The 19,598-nt window shown below is 38.1% G+C and overlaps 1 protein-coding gene and 1 long non-coding RNA gene across 6 annotated transcripts in view; one reads left to right on the plus strand and one right to left on the minus strand.

Annotated features, from left to right (window-relative positions):
- PRKAA2 (protein kinase AMP-activated catalytic subunit alpha 2) overlaps positions 1-211 on the minus strand; it is a 70,038-nt gene extending 69,827 nt beyond the window's left edge. For 2 of the 4 annotated variants that reach the window (XR_010153841.1, XR_010153840.1), the window contains exon 1: positions 36-211. Coding sequence is in view for 1 of the 4 variants with exons in the window: in XM_009458687.4 (XP_009456962.1) it covers positions 36-129 (94 nt within the window). In the remaining 3 variants the exon portion in view is untranslated. The remainder of the gene's footprint in view (positions 1-35) is intronic. The other 2 variants (XM_009458687.4, XM_016919269.4) reach the window with 2 other exon arrangements.
- Positions 199-18,322, plus strand: LOC134809110 (uncharacterized). 2 transcript variants are annotated; one of them, XR_010153854.1, is made up of 3 exons: positions 199-299; positions 1,895-2,019; positions 17,419-18,322. It is a non-coding gene; the product is annotated as an uncharacterized LOC134809110 (long non-coding RNA). The 2 variants fall into 2 exon arrangements; XR_010153853.1 differs by lacking the exon at positions 199-299 and adding an exon at positions 333-1,308.
- The last annotated feature ends 1,276 nt before the right edge of the window (positions 18,323-19,598 follow it).

A 19,598-nucleotide genomic window follows, 5' to 3' on the forward strand; every position in this document is an offset into this window, starting at 1 on the left:
CAGCCCCGCACAGCGGTCCGGAGCGCGTACTCAACTCTTCACTTTGCCGAAGGTGCCGACGCCCAGCGTGTCGCCCAGCACGTAGTGTCCGATCTTCACCCGCCCGTCGTGCTTCTGCTTCTCAGCCATCTTCGGCGCGCGCGGCCTCGCTCCGCCGCCTGCCGCTCCGCGTAGCAGCCGCCGCCGCCGCCTACCCACAGTGCAGCGGGCCCTGCGGGCGAGGGGGCGGACCCCGAGCCGCGAGGGGCGCGGGGCGGGCGCGGGGTCCCGGGAGGGGGCGCTGGGCGCTTCGGACCCAGGTGGGAAGCAACGGGCGAGCGGCGGGCGGGGCGGGGCCGAGGGAGGGAGCGCGAGGCGCCCGCTCCCGGGAGTGAGAGGCTCCTGCGGCGGAACCCGAAGCAGCGACAGCGGGGGCCGGGGACGCGGGGCGCTGGGCGGGAGTGCGGGAGGGGCGGCGCCAGATGCGCGGGGTCCGAGCGAGGGGCGGAGGCGACAGGTGCTGCGAGGGGGGTAGGCGAGGGTGCCGAGGGAGGCAGGAGGCCCTTTCTGAGGAAAACCGAAGGGGGTGAAAATAGGGGGTGAGACTGGGGCCCGATCCTAGGGAATGGAAAGACTTGGAAGTCAGACTGGAAGAAGAGACGGGCCTCGGGTGTTGGGAGCGAGGGGCTGTAAAAGGGAAGAGTCGGGAGGGGAGACTGCGGGAAGGGCCCTGGCCAAAGGGGCAGTGGCAGGAGAGCCTCTAGGAAGCTCCTCAAGTCTCGTCTGAGGCTTTTGGATACGGGTCGCGGCACAGGGAGAACGCACGCAGCTCTGTACTCTCTTGAATTGTCCTCCTCTACTTATTCTGTAATTCCCAATTATTTTGTCCTATAGATGGAAGAGACCCTCTCCGCCAGAGCTCTCAATTTTAACTAATTTGCCCACAGTTTTCCAAAAAATCTCAGTCACGGTATTTGCTCGAGTGTTTTTTAGCACATGCTTATATAAATATGTAGTTTTACCACGCGCTTATATAAACATATAGTACCGAAATGTGATACAGCTGTACAAGAAGGAAATGGGAAAGACGTGGAAAGGGAAACAATATTCTGCCCACAGAAAGTAAAATACGTAAGCTACAGAGGAATTGTGAAGGGCGAGGCCAGTACAAGGTCACATATTAAAGGAAGAATAAATGTGATATAGAAGTGAAAAGAGTGGTAAGAGGAAATTAGAAGCATGATGCCTAGGCAGCGTGTTCAAAGACTGACCTCCCCACCCTCCCCCCACAAAAAGAAAAAAAAAGAAAAAAGACTGGCAAAGAATTAGGTAATAAAGCGATTATCTCTGCCTCTCTTCCTTCTCTCCCGCCCTTCCTTCCCTCCTTCCTTCCTTTAATGTTGTCTCATTCTTTAATGTTGTTCTGTCTTTCAGTGATTAAAGTTTATTTGCTTCTCACCACACACACAAAAAGATTCGTATACAATATGTTTAATTAGCTTGACTTATAGCCATTCCACAATCAATATATTTCAAAACATATACATACTAAATATATACAATTTTTATTTGCCAATGAAATAAAAAATTTTAAAACAGTAAAAAAAAAAATTCTGTTTGGGGCTAAGTAATTAAGGATTAGTCAAACATTTATAGCACTGCATGCCAGTAGAGTTTCAAGGTCACATTCCTCAAACATGAAGTCTCTTGAACACTGTTTATATGTAAATTGAAATGTATTGATCAAAAAGAATAGGACACAACAAAACTTTGTTTTCTGATAAGTACTAAATATAGAAATTTCAAACATTCATTTTCATCCAAACATCAAGACAATCTGATGAGAGATGATCACAGCTTATAAATTATAGATATCACAGCTGTTAAACAGAGGCTATTTTTGTTCATTCTTCAGATCATCTTCCTTGCTGACAAGTATCATCTAGGAATCACTCTACCTCGCTGGCAATTTTGAGAAAATAGCCAGTTATTTTTGTGCTGAACTTTCATCTGGTTAAGGGTCATTCCTTCAGCATTCAAGTGAGTAAGAAAAGACCTATTCTGCTTTTGAGGTATGAGATGTATATGTCTTCTGCTCTAATATCCCGTTAAAAGATGTTGAAAAGTCTTCACTTGAAGTTAGATGATTGCTTTCTTGAAGCTACATAAAGACTAACTGTAAATTGAGATTTCAAAGCATTTCGTACTGTCTTAACTATTTGTTGATAAATACTATAAGTTAAATTATTATATACTTCATAACTATGATTCTTACATAGCTATTGTGGACTACCTTATAGTTTTGTTACTATGTGAAACATCTATGATACTTTGTTGATTAAGAAGTTCATTTAAACACAATTATTTAATTGTCATAAAAGAAAGATTATTATTCCCATTTTATAGACGATAAAACTTAGTTTTTCCCTTTCTGATTTGCCCAGGGCTAAAAAGTGGCAGAGTCAGAACTCATATCCAGTTCTGACTTGTCCTTCAGTCTGCCTACTATACCGCAGCTGCCTATGCCAAAAGAAAGTATGGTGCTCTAAGAAAGTTAAAAATTGTCACAGTTGTGGTTCCATTTTCATATTTTTATTATTTCTTGGGCAGTCCGATAATATATCCTATAAATTTGTAAGTATTTAAACTACTTTTTGTTGTTTTTTTGACTTTTATTTAGAGGAAAGGTTGAATGGTAAGTGGGTAAGAAGGACAACTCTTGGTGGCAGTACTCAGCCCTCTGTTGTCCTGGACACTTCAAGATAAGGTTCCATATTTGCCTCTTCCTACTCAGCAGTAGAAAACCCGACAGTTAATCAGAGTAGATCTCCTTAAGGGTCATGCCTCTTGGAGGTCTCACCCCTAAAGATGACCTGGTAAATGCAATGTTCCCATTTTATTATCTTCCAATGAAGGTTTCACGCCGCTATTGTTTAGTACCAATCTCTAAGACCAGTGCCCCAGGGAGATGTTCAGTTCTTAGCGCTGGTCCAACTATTACTGCTTTACCCTCCTGCTTCTGAAACTTTGGGGTTGTTTACCTTCAAATATTCTAAAATAAGTCCTGAATAGGACATTAATGCAAGACCACTAAACTAATATACTGTACTAGACACCATTGGTATTATCAGTAACCAGTTATTTCAAGTCTTTGCTCACAGTCACCTTCTTGGTGAACCCTACCCTGGCCACCCTATTTAAGTTGCAGTTTCTTTTTTTTTTTTGTAATTTTTTTGTAATTTTTTTTTTTTTTTTTTTTTTTTAGAGACAGGGTCTCGCCATGTTACCCAGGCTGGTCTCAAACTCCTGGACTCAAGTGATTGTCCTGCCTCAGCCTCTCAAAGTACTGAGATTACGGGCGTGAGCCACCGCACCAGGCCTAAATTGCAGTTTTATCTCACTCATGCTCTCTGCCCTGCACTCTCGTCCCCTGACCCTCCTCAACTTTTTTACATAGCACTAGCCATCTAACATACTATTTAATTTATGTGCTTATTATATTTTTGTCTGTTTCTCCCAATTAGAATCTAAACTTCACAAAAGAAGAGAGGCCTTTTTTCTCTATTTTGTTCACTGATGTATCCTTAGCTCCCGGGACAATGCCTGACAAAATATGGATATCCAAGCAGATTCAGAATGTGGCACCTGAAGTTTATTCAGTGTGGGGGAATCTCTTTAAGGGAAAAAAAATGCAAAATTGGGTATGAAAGTGAGAATTTGAAGTGAAAAACAACTCTCTACAAATTTATAAAAGCTGACAAATGCCACAAACATCCCCAAATCCAGAAAAATAACAATATTTTTATAAATTAATTATCTAACATACCTCTATAATACCTGTTTTCTACATTTTCTGGCTGTATACTCTTTGATTACCTCTTTATATTTTGTAAATTTTTAAATAGAATAGAAAGATAATTCTGACATTAAGCATGATTCATTACGTTTTTCATTACATGTTTCTTTTTAGGTTTTCCATTGTACATGTTTAATATAGCTAATATAGAATTTATCAATTCTATTATCATATACATTATACATACCTATAGATAGATACATATATGTATTTATATTTACATATTATATATGCAAATGATATGTTCATACCCCACTTGCTGTTTCTGGGGCCTGGTGGAACCTGGTATATCATTCCAAAAATATTTGCTAAATTGAATTTTAGAAAGGGTTAGTTACTAAGCTAGAGAATCAAGTAACAACAATACAGGGAAGAGTGCAGTTTTATTTTATGTATACACATATTAAAGGCAAAGCATAATTTTCCATCTCAGCACAGCAGTCATTAGTGAGGTTAGAGAGGCATGAGTTAGCACCTTTGAAGTCTATAGATTCATCATATAGGGCTTCTATGGCTGTCTCCAATTTAAAATAAAAAAGTTGGACACTCGATGAATAATAAAGGATGTTTATGGTATTTTATAGGAAGTACAAGCTCAATAATTACATTTTTAAAATTTTGTGTGAAAAATTTCAAACATACACAAAAGTAGAGTAACATAAATAACCTTAGCATCTGTGATGATCAACAATTGTCATCATTTACCCATCTATCTCTGCACTTTTTAAATTTATTTTCAGGAGTATGTTAAAGTAAATAAGCAGATTATTTCACTGGCAAATACTACAGTATATAGGTCTAACAGATAAGCACTTCTTTTTAACACAACCATACTACTACTAACATATCTAACAAAATTAGCACTAATTCCTTACTGTTATGAAATACCCACTCTGTGGTGAATATCCCTTGATTGTCTCAGGAATGTAGTTTTACAGTTGGTTTATGCTAATCAGAATCAAAAAAGTCATACTTACCATTTTGTCAATACATCTATTTTAATATGTAGTGTTTTCTCTTCCCACTCTTTTTAAAAAATGTCATCTATTTGTTGAAACATCGAATTATTTTAACTGTTGAATATCCCGATCTTGTTGGATTTATCTCAATAATTATTCATGATCACAAGAGGTAGTAGAGAAAGCTCAGTATTTGGAATAAAAAATCATGGCCTGGTGCAATGGCTCACACCTGAAATCCCAACACTTTGGGAGGCCGAGGCAGGTGGATCTCTTGAGTCCAGGAGTTCGAAACCCACCTGAGCAACATGGTGAAAATGTGTCTGTACAAAAAATAACTGGACTGGTGGAGTGCGCCTGTAGTCCCAGCTACTAGGGAGGCTGAGGTGGGAGGATCACCTGAGCCTGGGAGGCAGAGATTGCAGTAAGCCAGGATCACAGCACTGCATTTCAGCCTGGGCAACTGAGCAAGACCTTGTCTCAAAATTATATGTATAATTAAATATGTGTGTATACATATATATACATATATGTATGTATGTATGTACGTATATATGTGTATATATACATACATATACTCTCTCTCTCTATTATCTATGTGTATATATTTGTATATGTACATATATATCCTGAGTTCATGTTCCATCTCAGCCTCTTAGCAATGTGTCCTTAAACTGAGCATTTCACTTCTTATTGGTAAAACTAATAGTGTTGAACTAGACTATAAAGTACTAAAGTACTTGTCAGGTGTTGGGACATTCAACTCCCAAACTCCACTCCCTGTTTTAGAGTTAAACAATAGAGGGGAAAAGATAGAGTAATTACTGTAAAGTATTGTAGGTCACCGTCCAAGGTATCTCAACAAGCTGATCTTGCCACATTATTTTCCCTATACACAGTTTATCTCCTAATATTTATCATCATTGGTTTGTAAGTTTAAGAGAATACTATTATGGGCCTAGCCCCCTTCAAAGAGATAAGTAGATACACATGACAATACTTGAAACCCTTTAAAGGAAATGTAATAAATAATTTTGAGATGTTATTTTTAGCAGGTACCCTAGTAACAAATATTATACTTAATCCATTTTCATTTTGTGGCTGAGTACATTTCTAAATTGCTTCAATATGAGTCAACATTATAATTTTCAGTGCAGCTGAGAAAAAATAAAACATTTTGGATCAGACTTCCTTCATGAGCAGATGCATTAATTGGAATAACAAAGGTTGTTTGCTTTGCTGTATAAACATTATGGATCTGACAGCACTTTTAGAATCTTGCTTTCATGTGTGTGTTGACAGCTTGTCTGAAAAAAAGCTCAAACACACTTTTAGATCAGTTAAATCAATTATTTCCCTCTTGGCATGGATTCAGTGACTATCTGTACTGAATACTTTTGAACTGGTGAAGTTGGAGTAAGGAGATACCAGTGTCACCTTGAGTTGATTATCATCTCTGTTATGGCTGTCTGTTGGAATTAAAACACCCCTTGACAAAACTGTGTAATATACTATTATTTGAAGCCTTTTATAATACTCTTTTAATGACCTCAAGTGGGTGTTAGTGCTTTGGCTGTTGGCAAAATCCCGTTAACATTAACTATTAAGCTTTGACATGATTAATGCAAACTTTAGATAAATTAGGTAATTTCAAGTTCTAAATGCTCTATAAATAATAAACTAATTCTCCTTCCAAGAATAAGGACCTTAAAAAAATCAGATAATTCAATTTCTTTTTTTAATTTGTATATAGGCTTAGACTAGGTGCCCTTTCAAGACTCTGGGGTTTCAATTCTGTAAAATTCTGTTAATAGTTTTTAAAAGCATTAAGTAATAAACTTTTCACCTTCTACTTTTAAAATATTGAAATGTTTTTAAATTGTTACACAACTAGCTATTCCACAGACAAAAGATTTCTAGATTCTCGGAGTATATCATTGCTTTGTTCTAAGTACATTCATTCATTGAGCAAAGATATATTGAATACCTACTGAGTGGCACACTACTCTTCTAGGCACTGGGAATGTAGCAATGAACAAAACAGATAGTATAGCCTATCTTATTTACCACTTATAATGGTAGTTTTTGTTAAAGAAAATAATAATTCATGACACTTATTAAAGACAGTAAGGCAGACTTTATTTGGGACTATTGTGAAAGGTATAGGACCTCCTGCAATGAGGTTTTACAGTAGGAGACAGAGATTGGGCTCAACTCCAAATACAACAAAGAAAAGTAGAGATTTATAGCCAAGGAGGAGGGACAAGATGTGTTGATGAATGGAAAATTACTAGGAGGGTGGGGTAATTCTTTGCTAAACGGACCTAACAGGATTCTTGTTGAAGGCAGGCCAGGGTGATCCGCTATTACCCGGGGAATGGTGTAGGGGTGAGAAATTTGGTTAGACATCAAGAGTGATCAGGTAGTGAGGGTGGGGAATTTTGGCTAAATTGGCTTAGCAGAATTCTTGCTAAAACTGGGCTCTTGAAGACATGCCCAAGGACAGGACCTAGTGGGTCAGAGGAGTCTGACTAGAGTTAGGTCGAGAAAAGAGTGTTTTGTTGCATTCTACTGTAAGAACCAGAAAATAAGGAGTCAAATAAATATATAATGTAAGGTTAGTGTTAAGTGCTGTGAAGGAAAAGCAGAATAAATGAATACAGAGATGAAAGTGGGGATGGGGGAGGGCAGGCATTTTATATAGGTCATCAAAAAGTCTTTCTGAGAATGTAGCATCTAAGAATTATGTGCAGGAAGGAGCCATTGAAATAGTTGGGATAAGAGCATTTCAGGCAGAAGGAATAGCAAGTGCAGCGGTCCTGAGACAGTGCTAAAGGCATATTGGTGGAATAACAAGAAGGTTGGTGTGTCCAGAGTGGTGTGGACAAGGAGGAGAATGAAAGGGTTTGTGGTTAGAATGCCTATAGCTAGATTATAATGGGTAAGCTGTATTAAAACCTTTAGATTTTTAAAAAAGTGTAGTCAAGTATATTCTGAGAATTTTTGAACAGGAGAGTGACACGATATGAATTATAAACTTAAAGATGGCTCTAGATGGTTGTGTGGAAGAGAGTCTAAGGGGTCAAAAGTGTAAACAAAAAAACTAATTTAGAGACTATTGAAGTAGACCAGATGAATGCTGATAGTAGCTTACACTAGGATGGTAGCAGTGAAAATGGTGAGAGGCATTCAGATTTGGCATGAAGATTTTGAAGTTAACACCAAGAAATTTTGGTGATGGTTAGATGAAAAGTGTGCAAAGAATCAAAAAAGAGAAATCAAAGACTTGGATTTTTGGCCCATACAATGAGATGAATAAGAGTGCCATAGACTGAAATGCCAAAGACTTTATGAGAAATAAGCTGGGGGAAAAGAAGGGAGGTTGCGGGACAAAATTCTGATCTGACCATGCGAAGTTTGAGATGCTTAATAGCAATCCCAAAGGACACACCAAATAGGTAGTTTGTGACCAGAGTGAAGAGGCCCAGACTCAAAAATGTAAGTTTCAAAATCATCAGCATTCAGGGAAGAGGCCCAAATTCAAAATGTAAGTTTCAAAATCATTAGCGTATATCCCACAGGACTGGAGATCCCTTAGGAAGTGAATGTAGACAGCAAAAGGAAGAGACTCCAGGGCTGAACCATCCCAGACTTAGAGACCTATAAAAGGAAGAGGATTGGCCGGGCTCAGTGGCTCACTTCTGTAATCCCAGCACTTTAGGAGGCCGAGGCGGGCGGATCATGAGGTCAGGAGATCGAGAACATCCTGGCTGGCTAACACGGTGAAACCCCGTCTCTACTAAAAATACAAAAAATCAGCCGGGCGTGGTGGCGGGCGCCAGTAGTCCCAGCTACTTGGGAGGCTGAGGCAGGAGAATGGCATTAACCTGGGAGCTGGAGCTTGCAGTGAGCCAGGATGGCACCACTGCACTCCAGCCTGGGCGACAGAGCGAGACTCTGGCTCAAAAAAAAAAAAAAGGAAGAGGATCCTGAAAAGAAATATCCACTAAGCCAAGAGGAAACTTAAGAGAATATTTTCAGCTATTGTAAGACATTATTATCAACTGTATCCAGTGCTACTCAAAGGTCAAGGAAGATGTGGGTGAAGAGTTAACTACTGGATATGATGACTGTGACAAGTGACTTTGTAGTGGAGTGATGGAGATGAAAGTCAGAGTGAAGTGAGTTTATGAAAAAATTGAAGTGAAGAAATAGAGAAAGTGGTTCTATACAATTCTTTTAAGTTTTGCTATGAGGGGAATAGCAGCAAATGGAGGATATGGAAACAAGGGTAGATTTTTTAAGATGGGGAAAAGTATAGCATGTTTGTATGCTACTTGTATGATCCATAGAAAAGGACGAACTGATCTGTGAGAGAGAATGAATAACTGAAGAACATTTAGCAGTGAATCCAAATGACAGTCTTTCAGGACCTTTCACATCAGTTTTCCAGGAACTTGTACTCTAATGGAAAACATACACACTTCAGAAATAAATTTCAGCTGGGCACGGTAGCTCACGCACGTAATCCTAGAGACTTGGGAGGTTGAGGCAGGAGGACCACTTGAGGCCTGGAGTTTGAGACCAGGCTGGGCAACAAAGTGAGGCTAGGACTATAGTCCCAGCAACTTGGGAGGCTGAGGTGGAGAGATCCCTTGAGCCCAGGAGTTCCAGGCTGCAGTGAGCTATGATTGTGCCACAGAACTCCAGCCTGAGTGACAGAGTGAGACCCTGTTTCCAAAAAAAAAAAAAAATCTAATAAATTTCAAAATGGTGCAAGAAGTGATATGACAAAGTTACATATAGGATTGACTAAAGAGTACTGAGCAGTAAGTTAAATGCTCTTTTATTTGACAAGGGGAAAAATGATGAGGACCTGAACCACTGGTAGTCCCAGTAAAGAAGGAAGGGAAAGGATGGATTTAAGGATTGTTTAGGAGAAAGAATAAATAGGATTTAGCAATTGCTTAGTTATTAATTAGAAGAACAATGAAGCAATTTGGGATGACTTACAGATTTCTGGAATGATACAGAAATCTTGTGGATGGATTGATCATTCAAAAACAGTTCGTAGCCTATCACCTCCTTCCTTAAAAGTGTTCAATAATTTAACATAACCTAAAGATTAGTGTTTAAAACTCTTTAGCTTAGTGTTCACAGCCCCCAAAAAGTCTGCCTTTTTGGTATGCTCTTTACCTTCTGTATTAGTCTACTCTCACACTGCTAATAAAGACATACCTGAGATGGGGTAATTTATAAAGGAAAGAGGTTTAATGGACTCACAGTTCCATGTGACTGGAGAGGCCTCACTATCATGGTGAGAGGCAAAGGAGGAGCGAAGTCATGTCTTGCATGGCGGCAGTTAAGAGAGAGCATTTGCAGGAGAACTCCCTTTTATAAAACCATCGGATTTCATGAGACTTATTCACTATCACAAGAACAGCATGAGAAAGAGCCGTTTTCATGATTCAATTACCTCCCACCAGGTCCTCCCCATGACACATAGGAATTATGGCAGCTACAATTTGAGCTCCCCTGTGGGGACACAGCCAAACCATATCACCTTCCTAATGTACTTCCTTGAAACTCAAGGAAGTAGTGGGTTCCAGTTTGAAAATTACTGGTCTACAGAGAAAAATCAAAGTCCTTAAGTCTGGATTCAAGGCTCTCTATGATCTGGTCCCTACCAACCTGATTTCTTGTCTCATCTTTGTTATCCAAAGCTCTAGTCATATCAAGTTTCTGTCAGTCCTGTGTATACACCAAGTTGGAGCAGGCCACTGCACCTTTACTCCCACTTTTATTGTCTGGTACTTCCTTCATCCTTGATATTCTCCATTACAATCTGCCTAACAAATAACCTCCACATCTTTAAAAACTCACCTCCTCTATGAAGCATTTCCACAACCTCCCACACACATTTGACCTCCGTATCTTTAATAATGCTGTGCACCTTGGGTATTTAATTAAATCCATCATTGTACTTATCTGTTTACATGTCTTATCCACCATTTGACTATCAATCCCTTGAGAGCAAGCACTGTGAACATAGTAGGCACTTAATGCATGTTAGTTAAATTAATGAGTAATAACTGAATGAAATCTCAGTTCAGAAATAACTTTTTTTTCTTTTCTTTGAAACAGAGTCTTGCTCTGTCACCCAGGCTGCAGTGCAGTGGTGCAATCTGGGCTCAGTTCAACCTCCGCCTCCTAGGCTCAGGTGATTCTCCCATCTCAGCCTCCACAGTAGCTGGGACCACAGGCAAGCACCCCCACACTCGGCTAATTTTTTGTATTTTTAGTAGAAACAGGGTTTCACCATGTTGGCCATGGTTGTCTCGAACTCCTGACCTCTAGTGATCCACCCACCTCAGCCTCCCAAACTGCTGGGATTACAGATGTGAGCCACTGTGCTCAGCCTCAGAAATAACTTTATCTTATTTTACCTATCCCTTCCCAGGTAGCACTGAAGGATTTTTCCTATGTATTGTTCTGAGGCCCTATATCACCTCTGTTCTAGCACTATATTGTGGTATGACATTGTATTTGTTCCATGACATTATTTTTCTTCCTTTTTTTTTTTTTTTTTTTGGTGTATGTGTCCCCTACCTAAAATATTCAAGGGCATGGATTTTATCCTGTTTATCTTTATATCCCCACCACTTGGGTACCCAATAAGTGTTTTAAGAAAGTATTATTTAATAATTAAAGAGCCACCTTACCCTTTAAAGTCATACATCATGTAATTATGCCCAGCTTTTTCCACTTTTGTGAAGAATTTTCTAATCATTCCTGGCTTGAGTTAATCTTTCTCTCTGGAATTCTATTACCTGTAGTTTTCTCTCTTTTGAGTAATTATCACTCTCTGGAACAGTTCTTGATTTAGAGTGACTATAAAAGCCCAAGGACAAGAAAACTTATTCTTCGCTATATTGCTATACAGTTGTGGCTCTCAACTCTCCTTTTTTGCGTACTGCTATACTTGAGTAGCACACAGCCATACCAATTTCCAGGGTGCTCAGATTCATTCTACCCTTTCCTACTGGAAGAGGTAAAAAAGCAACACCCTCGAATCTGATATGATTTATTTTATCAAAATAAACAATAAGCTACTGCATTTGCACCATTACTTGCTTCCATTTATAACAACCTCTTGCCCCACTGAGAATGACCACGTTATAGTCATTCTTTAAGTAGTGATGAATGAATTTAAAAAAGGAAGGAATGCTATTTCTATTGTCACGTCCACAGGGAAGTCAGACCATGCCTTTTATGCAAAACTGGTTTGCTCATTTAATATATTACTATTTATGGCCAGGCATAATTTATTTGTGTGGGCTAGAGGAACACGATATTGTCCTTCATAAACTAAATCCCAAATAAAATAATAACTTTATTTTGAAAAATTATGCTTTTTTTCCCAGACCATGCTAGCCTTGGCGACAAATGGAAATGTTGCAGGAACTGAGTTTTTCCTGATGTTTTACAAAATTCTGCTCTCTGTTCTCTATGGAACCCAAGTGACCCATACTCATTTCCATTTTCCAGTGTTCCTTGGCTCTGCTCATCCATCCAGTGCTCATTGCCAAGTCCTAAACTTTAGGAGAAGGGATTTTGTTTTCTCTTCACATTGCCTACAACCATTTACCAATTGAAAAGATGATTTGGGGCCAGGCGTGATGACTTATACCTGCAATCCCAGCACTTTGGGGGGCCGAGGCAGGTGGATGGCTTAAGGTCAAGAATTTGAGACCAGCCTGGGCAACATGGTGAAACCCCTTCTCTATGAAAAATAACAAAACATTTTAAATAATTTTAAAAGAAAAGATTATTTTATTCCTTTTTACAGCCCTTTACGAAGCAGGATCTGCAACAAATTTCTCAGGAAACAGGCTGAGCAACACATGAGGGATATCACGCACGAACAGTGATGAGTAGTTATTGTTGCAAACCATAATTGAGTTGCCCGAGTCTAGTGTACCTTTCTTCTTTCTTTTGCCACTTGGGTAATTCTCACCTTCTCAGGGAACATCTTCCACTTTCCCCCAAATTGATGGCAGCTTTTTTTCCCCCCAGTTTGGTTTTCCTCTTTGTATCATCATCCTAGTGCCCCAGAAAGCTTCTCCTAAAGGGGGCAGGGAGAGAACAACGCATGTTTCAAGGAGGTCCCCATGCAAATTTGACACTTTGGTACCCTTGCCAGTGTTCCAAAGTGACCATGCAGATGGCATTGCCACCATAATCCTGTTCTTTTTCTGAGACAGAGTCTTTTTTTGTTGCCCAGGCTGGAGTGTAGTGGCATGATCTCAGCTCACTGCAACCTCCACCTCCCGGGTTCAAGCGATTCTTGTGCCTCAGCCTCCATTACAGGTATGTACCTCCATGCCCAGCTAATTTTTTGTATTTTTACCAGAGATGAGGTTTCACCACATAGGCCTGACTAGTCTCAAACTCCTGGGCTCAAGTGATCTGCCCAGTTCAGCCTCCCAAAGTGCTGGGATTACAGGCACAAGCCACCGCACCCAGCCCATAATCCTGTTCTTATGTTCTTTCATTATTTATTCACTTGATTACTAACATAGATTACTTAATAAATTGTGTAGAATTTCAGGCACACTTAGGGAAGTAACAAAAATTATAATGTATACTGAGATGCTTATCATGCCATCTCTCATGAGTTTTTCCAGGAAAAAAAAAATAGAGGTCAAAGCTATCTTCAACTGTATTCTCATAAGTGGGGCTTTAAAATGCTCCCATGAAGAATAAAAAGAAATCATCCTATCTTCCTCTATTTTTAAAATGTATATTTAAAGGCTTTTCTGATATTTCTCAAATGTTTTAGGAACAATAAAAAATAAATTGAGAGGTATTCTCTTTTTTTGTACTGATTCTAAGTCACTTTATAAAACATCTACTTCTTTTAATATGCTTTATTCAGTTAATTATAATTTGGTTTGCTATAAAGTTTACTCATTGGGGAAATATTTTTTAGTAAACTAAATGCTAGTTTTTCAGAATGTAATTCAAGCCTCAAGAATTTTTTGGCCGGGCGCAGTGGCTCACACCTGTAATCCCAGCACTTTGGGAGGCCGAGGTGGGTGGATCACGAGGTCAGGAGATGGAGACCATCCTGGCTAAGATGGTAAAACCTCGTCTCTACTAAAAATATGAAAAAAAAAATTAGCCAGGTGTGGTGGTGGGCGCCTTTAGTCCCAGCTACTCGGGAGGCTGAGGCAGGAGAATGGTGTGAACCTGGGAGGTGGAGCTTGCAGTGAGCCGAGATCGTGCCACTGTACTCCAGCCTGGGCGACTCAGCAAGACTTTTTCTCAAAAAAAAAAAAAAAGAGAGAATTTTTTATTGTCTAACATGCTAGATACAAAAGAATTATCCTATGAACAACACCCTCAAGGCTTTTACCTTCTCAAGGAGAAGACTTGTACCCATGAAATAATTTTAAAACAAGTTACTTACTTTTTAATTCATAAATTTAAATGGCACCTCATTATATTCCTTTCACCAAGCTCTCTTTGGTTATATAAGAAAGAAGTTAACTGGATTTTTGCTACCTATTTTCATTGACTATTACAAAACACTTGGAGTCATAGACTTATAAAATAAGAGTGTGATTATACACCCTTTATGCCCTTTTCTTTACTACCCCATTCTAAAATCTAATGGGATCTTTATGATGCCCACAGGGCAAAAGCTAAGTCATGTGGTAATTTCTTAATGAAAACAACCTTGAAGACAAGGAGGAATTTTTTTTCTTTGAGATAGAATTAATCAAAACTGTCTTTAACAAATGTCATGTTTCTAAGTCCCAACATTGGACTATGTTCCTTGAATCCAAACTCAGCTTCCATTCTGAATTATTGCTGGAAAGGCTCTCAGCATTGGTTGTATAGACACCTGTTGTTAACTCTTATCACTTGCCTCTTACTTTGCCTCTTAGTTTACTGATTAAGTCTAATCTGCATTCTTGATACTTAGCCCTGTTTTCCATTCCTACTTTATTCAACATCTGAAAAGCTCAACAACTTCTTGATCATCTCCATCAGTCCAAAACTCATTCTATGAAATTTGGACTCACCCTAGGAAACTCTAGGCTTTCACCTGAAGTTGGCATAATATCAGATAAACCAGGAACATACCACTCTGTCAAGTTTCTTGGTCACAACAAGTAATATCCTTAACCTGGTCATCACCTAGCATTTATCGACATTGAAAAGAGAGATTGCTCTTTCCTCTTTCCTGAAAGAGGGTGCCATAAACACTTATTCTTGGACTCTATTTAAAGACAAATCTATTGAGAGGTATCAGATGAAGATATATGTAGATTAGTTGTAGAGGGAATGAATAACTTTATGAATTGGGGAAATGAATTCCTAGCTTGGTTAAAAGCATATTCTATACCTTATTTCCTGTTCAATAAATGGAGCATTTTCGTGGAAAAAAGCCAAAAGTTTTATGAATAGTCCCTTACTTTTTCCCATCTGTTAGAAACATTTTTCAAATATAAATTAAAAATAAATCCCTACAAGAATTTGCATGTTCTCACTCCTTTGCTGTTGGGAGCTCTATATTATTTGTGTCACGAGTCTTAGCCTAGATTGTATCTGATGGAATCCTTCCACTAAATGCAATAATCAGATAAAAAGAACTTGATCTTACTATATTCCAAGTGCTTTTCTGCACTAAACAAAAATTTTGAGAATTCAGATGTTAACTATTTTAAATCATTTTACTATTTCTTCCATAATATGTCTAAGATTCTAAATTTAAATTTTCTGAATATTCATTACAAATCTGATATTTCATGAAACAAGACAGCTTTTTTGTCAATTTTTGGATAATTCATCTAGTCTCTGTACGGTTATTCCATTTTGACCTATAAGGTAAAAAAAACCAACATCACTTAAACACTTCACTAAGAAATCACATCCATTTGAGTCCTCAGAAGTTTTGTCATGAACAATTAAGTTTCAAGATCTCTTTTCCTTTTGTATAACCACATTAAAATAATTTTTTCTACTTTTTTTTTTGGAGACAGAGTCTTGCTCTGTCGCCCAGCCTGGAGTACAGTGGCGGGATCTCTGCTCACTGCAAGCTCTGCCTCCCGGGTTCACGCCATTCTCCTGCCTCAGCCTCCCGAGTAGCTGGGACTACAGGCGCCCACCACCACACCTGGCTAATTTTTTTTTTCATATTTTTAGTAGAGACGAGGTTTTACCATCTTAGCCAGGATGGTCTCCATCTCCTGACCTTGTGATCCACCCGCCTCAGCCTCCCAAAGTGCTGGGATTACAGGCGTGAACCACCGCGCCTGGCCAATATTTTCTACTTTTGACACATGCTTAGTCTATCTATAACTACAGAATTGTAAAATCTTGCTTTGGAGGAGCAAGGGGAATTGTAGAGATGATATCACTATACTATTTCTGGATGACTGGAAAGATGCGATTTTGTATGAACTTCATCTTAAAGTACTTCATGACTTCAGTGTGAAATTTAAATTATAAAAAATATGCAGCTGAGCCAAGTGAGTTTAGCAATAATTTTATAGAACTTGAAATGTTTATTATATGTATTGAATGGTAATAGAAAACAGTGTGCATTCTACTATTTCCATTTTTAAAAAATTATGAGCTTTTTCATTCGTTTCTGTTGTTGTCTGCTATTTACTGTGAAGGCACTGCATTATACAACCTAATTGAAATGTTTTTAACAGTGTTAGTACAGTAACAGTCCTCCTGACAGTCTCATAACTACAGGATGTCAATCTCTGAAGGTATTCCCAGTAAGGAAGTCACAAAAGAAATAAATGTAGAAAGAACAAATTCAAGAACTGATTTTCGTCAGTAATATAGTAAATGAATAGTGAGTACTCCAGTGATATTTCCTAAACATATAAAAATTGTTTGCACAGATCTCTGTCTTATACACACACATACACACACAAACACACACACACACAGCTTAGCAGGAAAATACTTCAGTATGTAACAGAGAATGTTCAACATTGTTTCTTTAAAATCAAATAATCTCACTGAGGGAAGGAAAAGTGAAAAGTCTCAGGTAGAAAAAGAAAATGGGGAGGAAAAAACCAATACAGTATGTTAGTTCTTCCATGTTATGTAATATAAATAATTTCAGCACTGAAAAAGGAATAGTAAGAACAATATATTCTGGATTATGTATGCATGCATTCATGTAGTCATTCAACAAACATTCATTGAGTGCCCACTCTGTGCTAAGGATTTTACTCGGCCTTGGGTATATGAAGAAAAAAAAAAGCTTTATTTTTATCTCAGAAATGAAAAATCAGAAAGCATAATGACAAGTAAAATGATAGAGGTAAGCACAAGGTATGAAAGAAGCCCGGAAGAGGCATAAATACTCTTTTGTTTTATGCTATCTTATGTTTAATTAATGTATTAGATTTCTTTCTCTAAATTTCCACTCTGGCTCCCAAGCAATCATGTTCTTTGCAAGGAGTTGTCCAAAGAAATATTTAAAATTTCCTTAAATTTACAATGTCATTTTAGTATTTAACTCTTTTTGCAACTCAGGCACATGATTTAGCTTTTTAATCTGTAGTCATAGTAGATTGTGTTATTTTTCAGCTAATATTTACTCTCCTATATCCTCACCCACCCCATGGAAAGAATATATGTCACTTCATCAACAAAAGGCTTGGCCATGTGACTTTCTTTAGCCAATGGAATGTCAGTAGATGTAATTTACCACATCCTTGCAGAAGTTTTAGATGTGCCTGCATGAATTGACTTGGTCTCTTGAGCTTCTGATCTCTACCAAAAGAAGCGCTTTCCTCAGGCAATCCAGGACTGCAAAAACACATACAGCCCAGCAAAGCTGTAGCCAACGCAAAGGCCTGTAAGCATGAAATAAATCTTTATTATTATAAGCCACTGACGTCTTGGGGTTGTTTCTTACTATAGCAAACATTGACTAATACAAGTGTTGACTTTATAAGCACACTGTAAGAAAAGCCATAAGCAATATAAACAAAAGGCAGGATGTTTGAATTTACTTTCAAAACAAAAAGATGCTAATGTTATACACAGATTGTGGAATATGCTACAATTGTGTCATCCTTAACACAGCTACTTTTTCACCTTTTAGTACCAGAGTGTATGCATAAGATGCGAATATTTAGGAGCCAGACAGTAACCTATAGGTATGCCTATGTGTCTATATATTTGTGTGATTAATAGCTGTGGATCTGTCATGATTCTTCTTACATTATAAAATTTAAAAGGACAGTGAGTCATTTTTATAATAAAATCTATTGCCATCATTCTAATTCAACCCAAATAACTTAGATGGGACAGAAAGTCTGTTTTACCCTAATAAAATAGAACTTAAGGCTTAGTAAATGCTTCAGACAGTTTTCTGTATGTACCAGTGACCACAAAAAAAAAATAATAATAAGTATTGTATGACTACAATGTTACATAACTATATACCATGGATATGTGCGATAATAAAAAGAGCAAGAATACCAAACATGAGTAATTTCCCTCATTTGTAGCAAGATTCTGGTTCAAAAACTGAGAAATATTTCTTGTTCAATATTGTACATTAGTAATGGATCCCAAAACTTTAAAAGCATCTATGACTAACATTTATCCTGCATATGCTTCTGCTATTCTCACTAGACCATATTTGCAGTATTATAGGAAGTTGGCTATCTCAAAGTAGACTGTTCTAAAATTAATTATAATGTTGAAGATCTGTGTGTGTGAGGGCAGAAAACATGTAACTGTATAAACCAAAATGATGTTATGCCATTCCCAGGGTGAATAGTTTTATGTACTCTAAAATCATGCAAGAAAGCCTGCTTTTATAAATTGAGAAATGTTTTATAAGCACCAGTGGGATACAAACTTCTTTTCACAAAGACATATATTGACTCATTCCTCAAGTATCTGGTATTTGTGATCTAAATGAAAAGTATTTTTGCAGCTGATTTTTTGCAATAGCTTTTCATTGTATCCTGCAGATGTATTAATTTGTTTTTATCATGTTGACATCTTATTATAAACAAATCCATTTTATGTTAAACTTAGGTGTTTCTCCCATGCATGTATTAAGAGGAAGTTGGGGACTAATTTGCATCAAGGAAGCATCTCTAACAGTTCCTCCAGGAGTCCCTGTAGACTTTTACCAGCTTGAGACTGAATATTTGAGGGGGAGGGGGTCAGGATACAATCATCTAAAATGCAAACAAAAAAAGTGTTTTCCTAAAGTTCTCCGAATTAAAAAGAAAAGAATATGTTTGGGATACAATACACAAATTTATTTGAATTCCTTTGCCAATTCCAAGTGAATCCACAGCCAAACGAATGAAACTTATAGTTGCACAGCTGGAGGCTTATTACTTCTTCATTTTATAAAAACAAAACCGCAAGTGATTGTGAACCAGTTGGTCTGAATTTATACTTATAGCAAATAAGTATAAATTACTTCCTCTGCTTTCTCAAGGTGCTGAATGGAAGCATTTGTCATAAATTCATCATAGACTGAATGTATGAGACTGAATATTAAGACTGAAAATACCCTTTTAAGAAGTCATTTTTGCCCATTCATTCTTTGTTTTGTTCCTTTGTCCTTCTGTTTCTTTATTTATTCAGTCATTTCGCAATAAATATTTATTGAGCTCTTCCCGTGAAGTAGGCACTGTGCTAAATTTTGGGGATACAGTGGTAAATAAAGACAATTTATTTTGGAGGAGCTCCAAAGACAATTCCAGATCTTTCTCAGATTTACTGATCCATTTATT

The sequence above is a fragment of the Pan troglodytes genome, chromosome 1 (assembly GCF_028858775.2).
Source record: "Pan troglodytes isolate AG18354 chromosome 1, NHGRI_mPanTro3-v2.0_pri, whole genome shotgun sequence".
NCBI lineage: Eukaryota > Metazoa > Chordata > Mammalia > Primates > Hominidae > Pan > Pan troglodytes.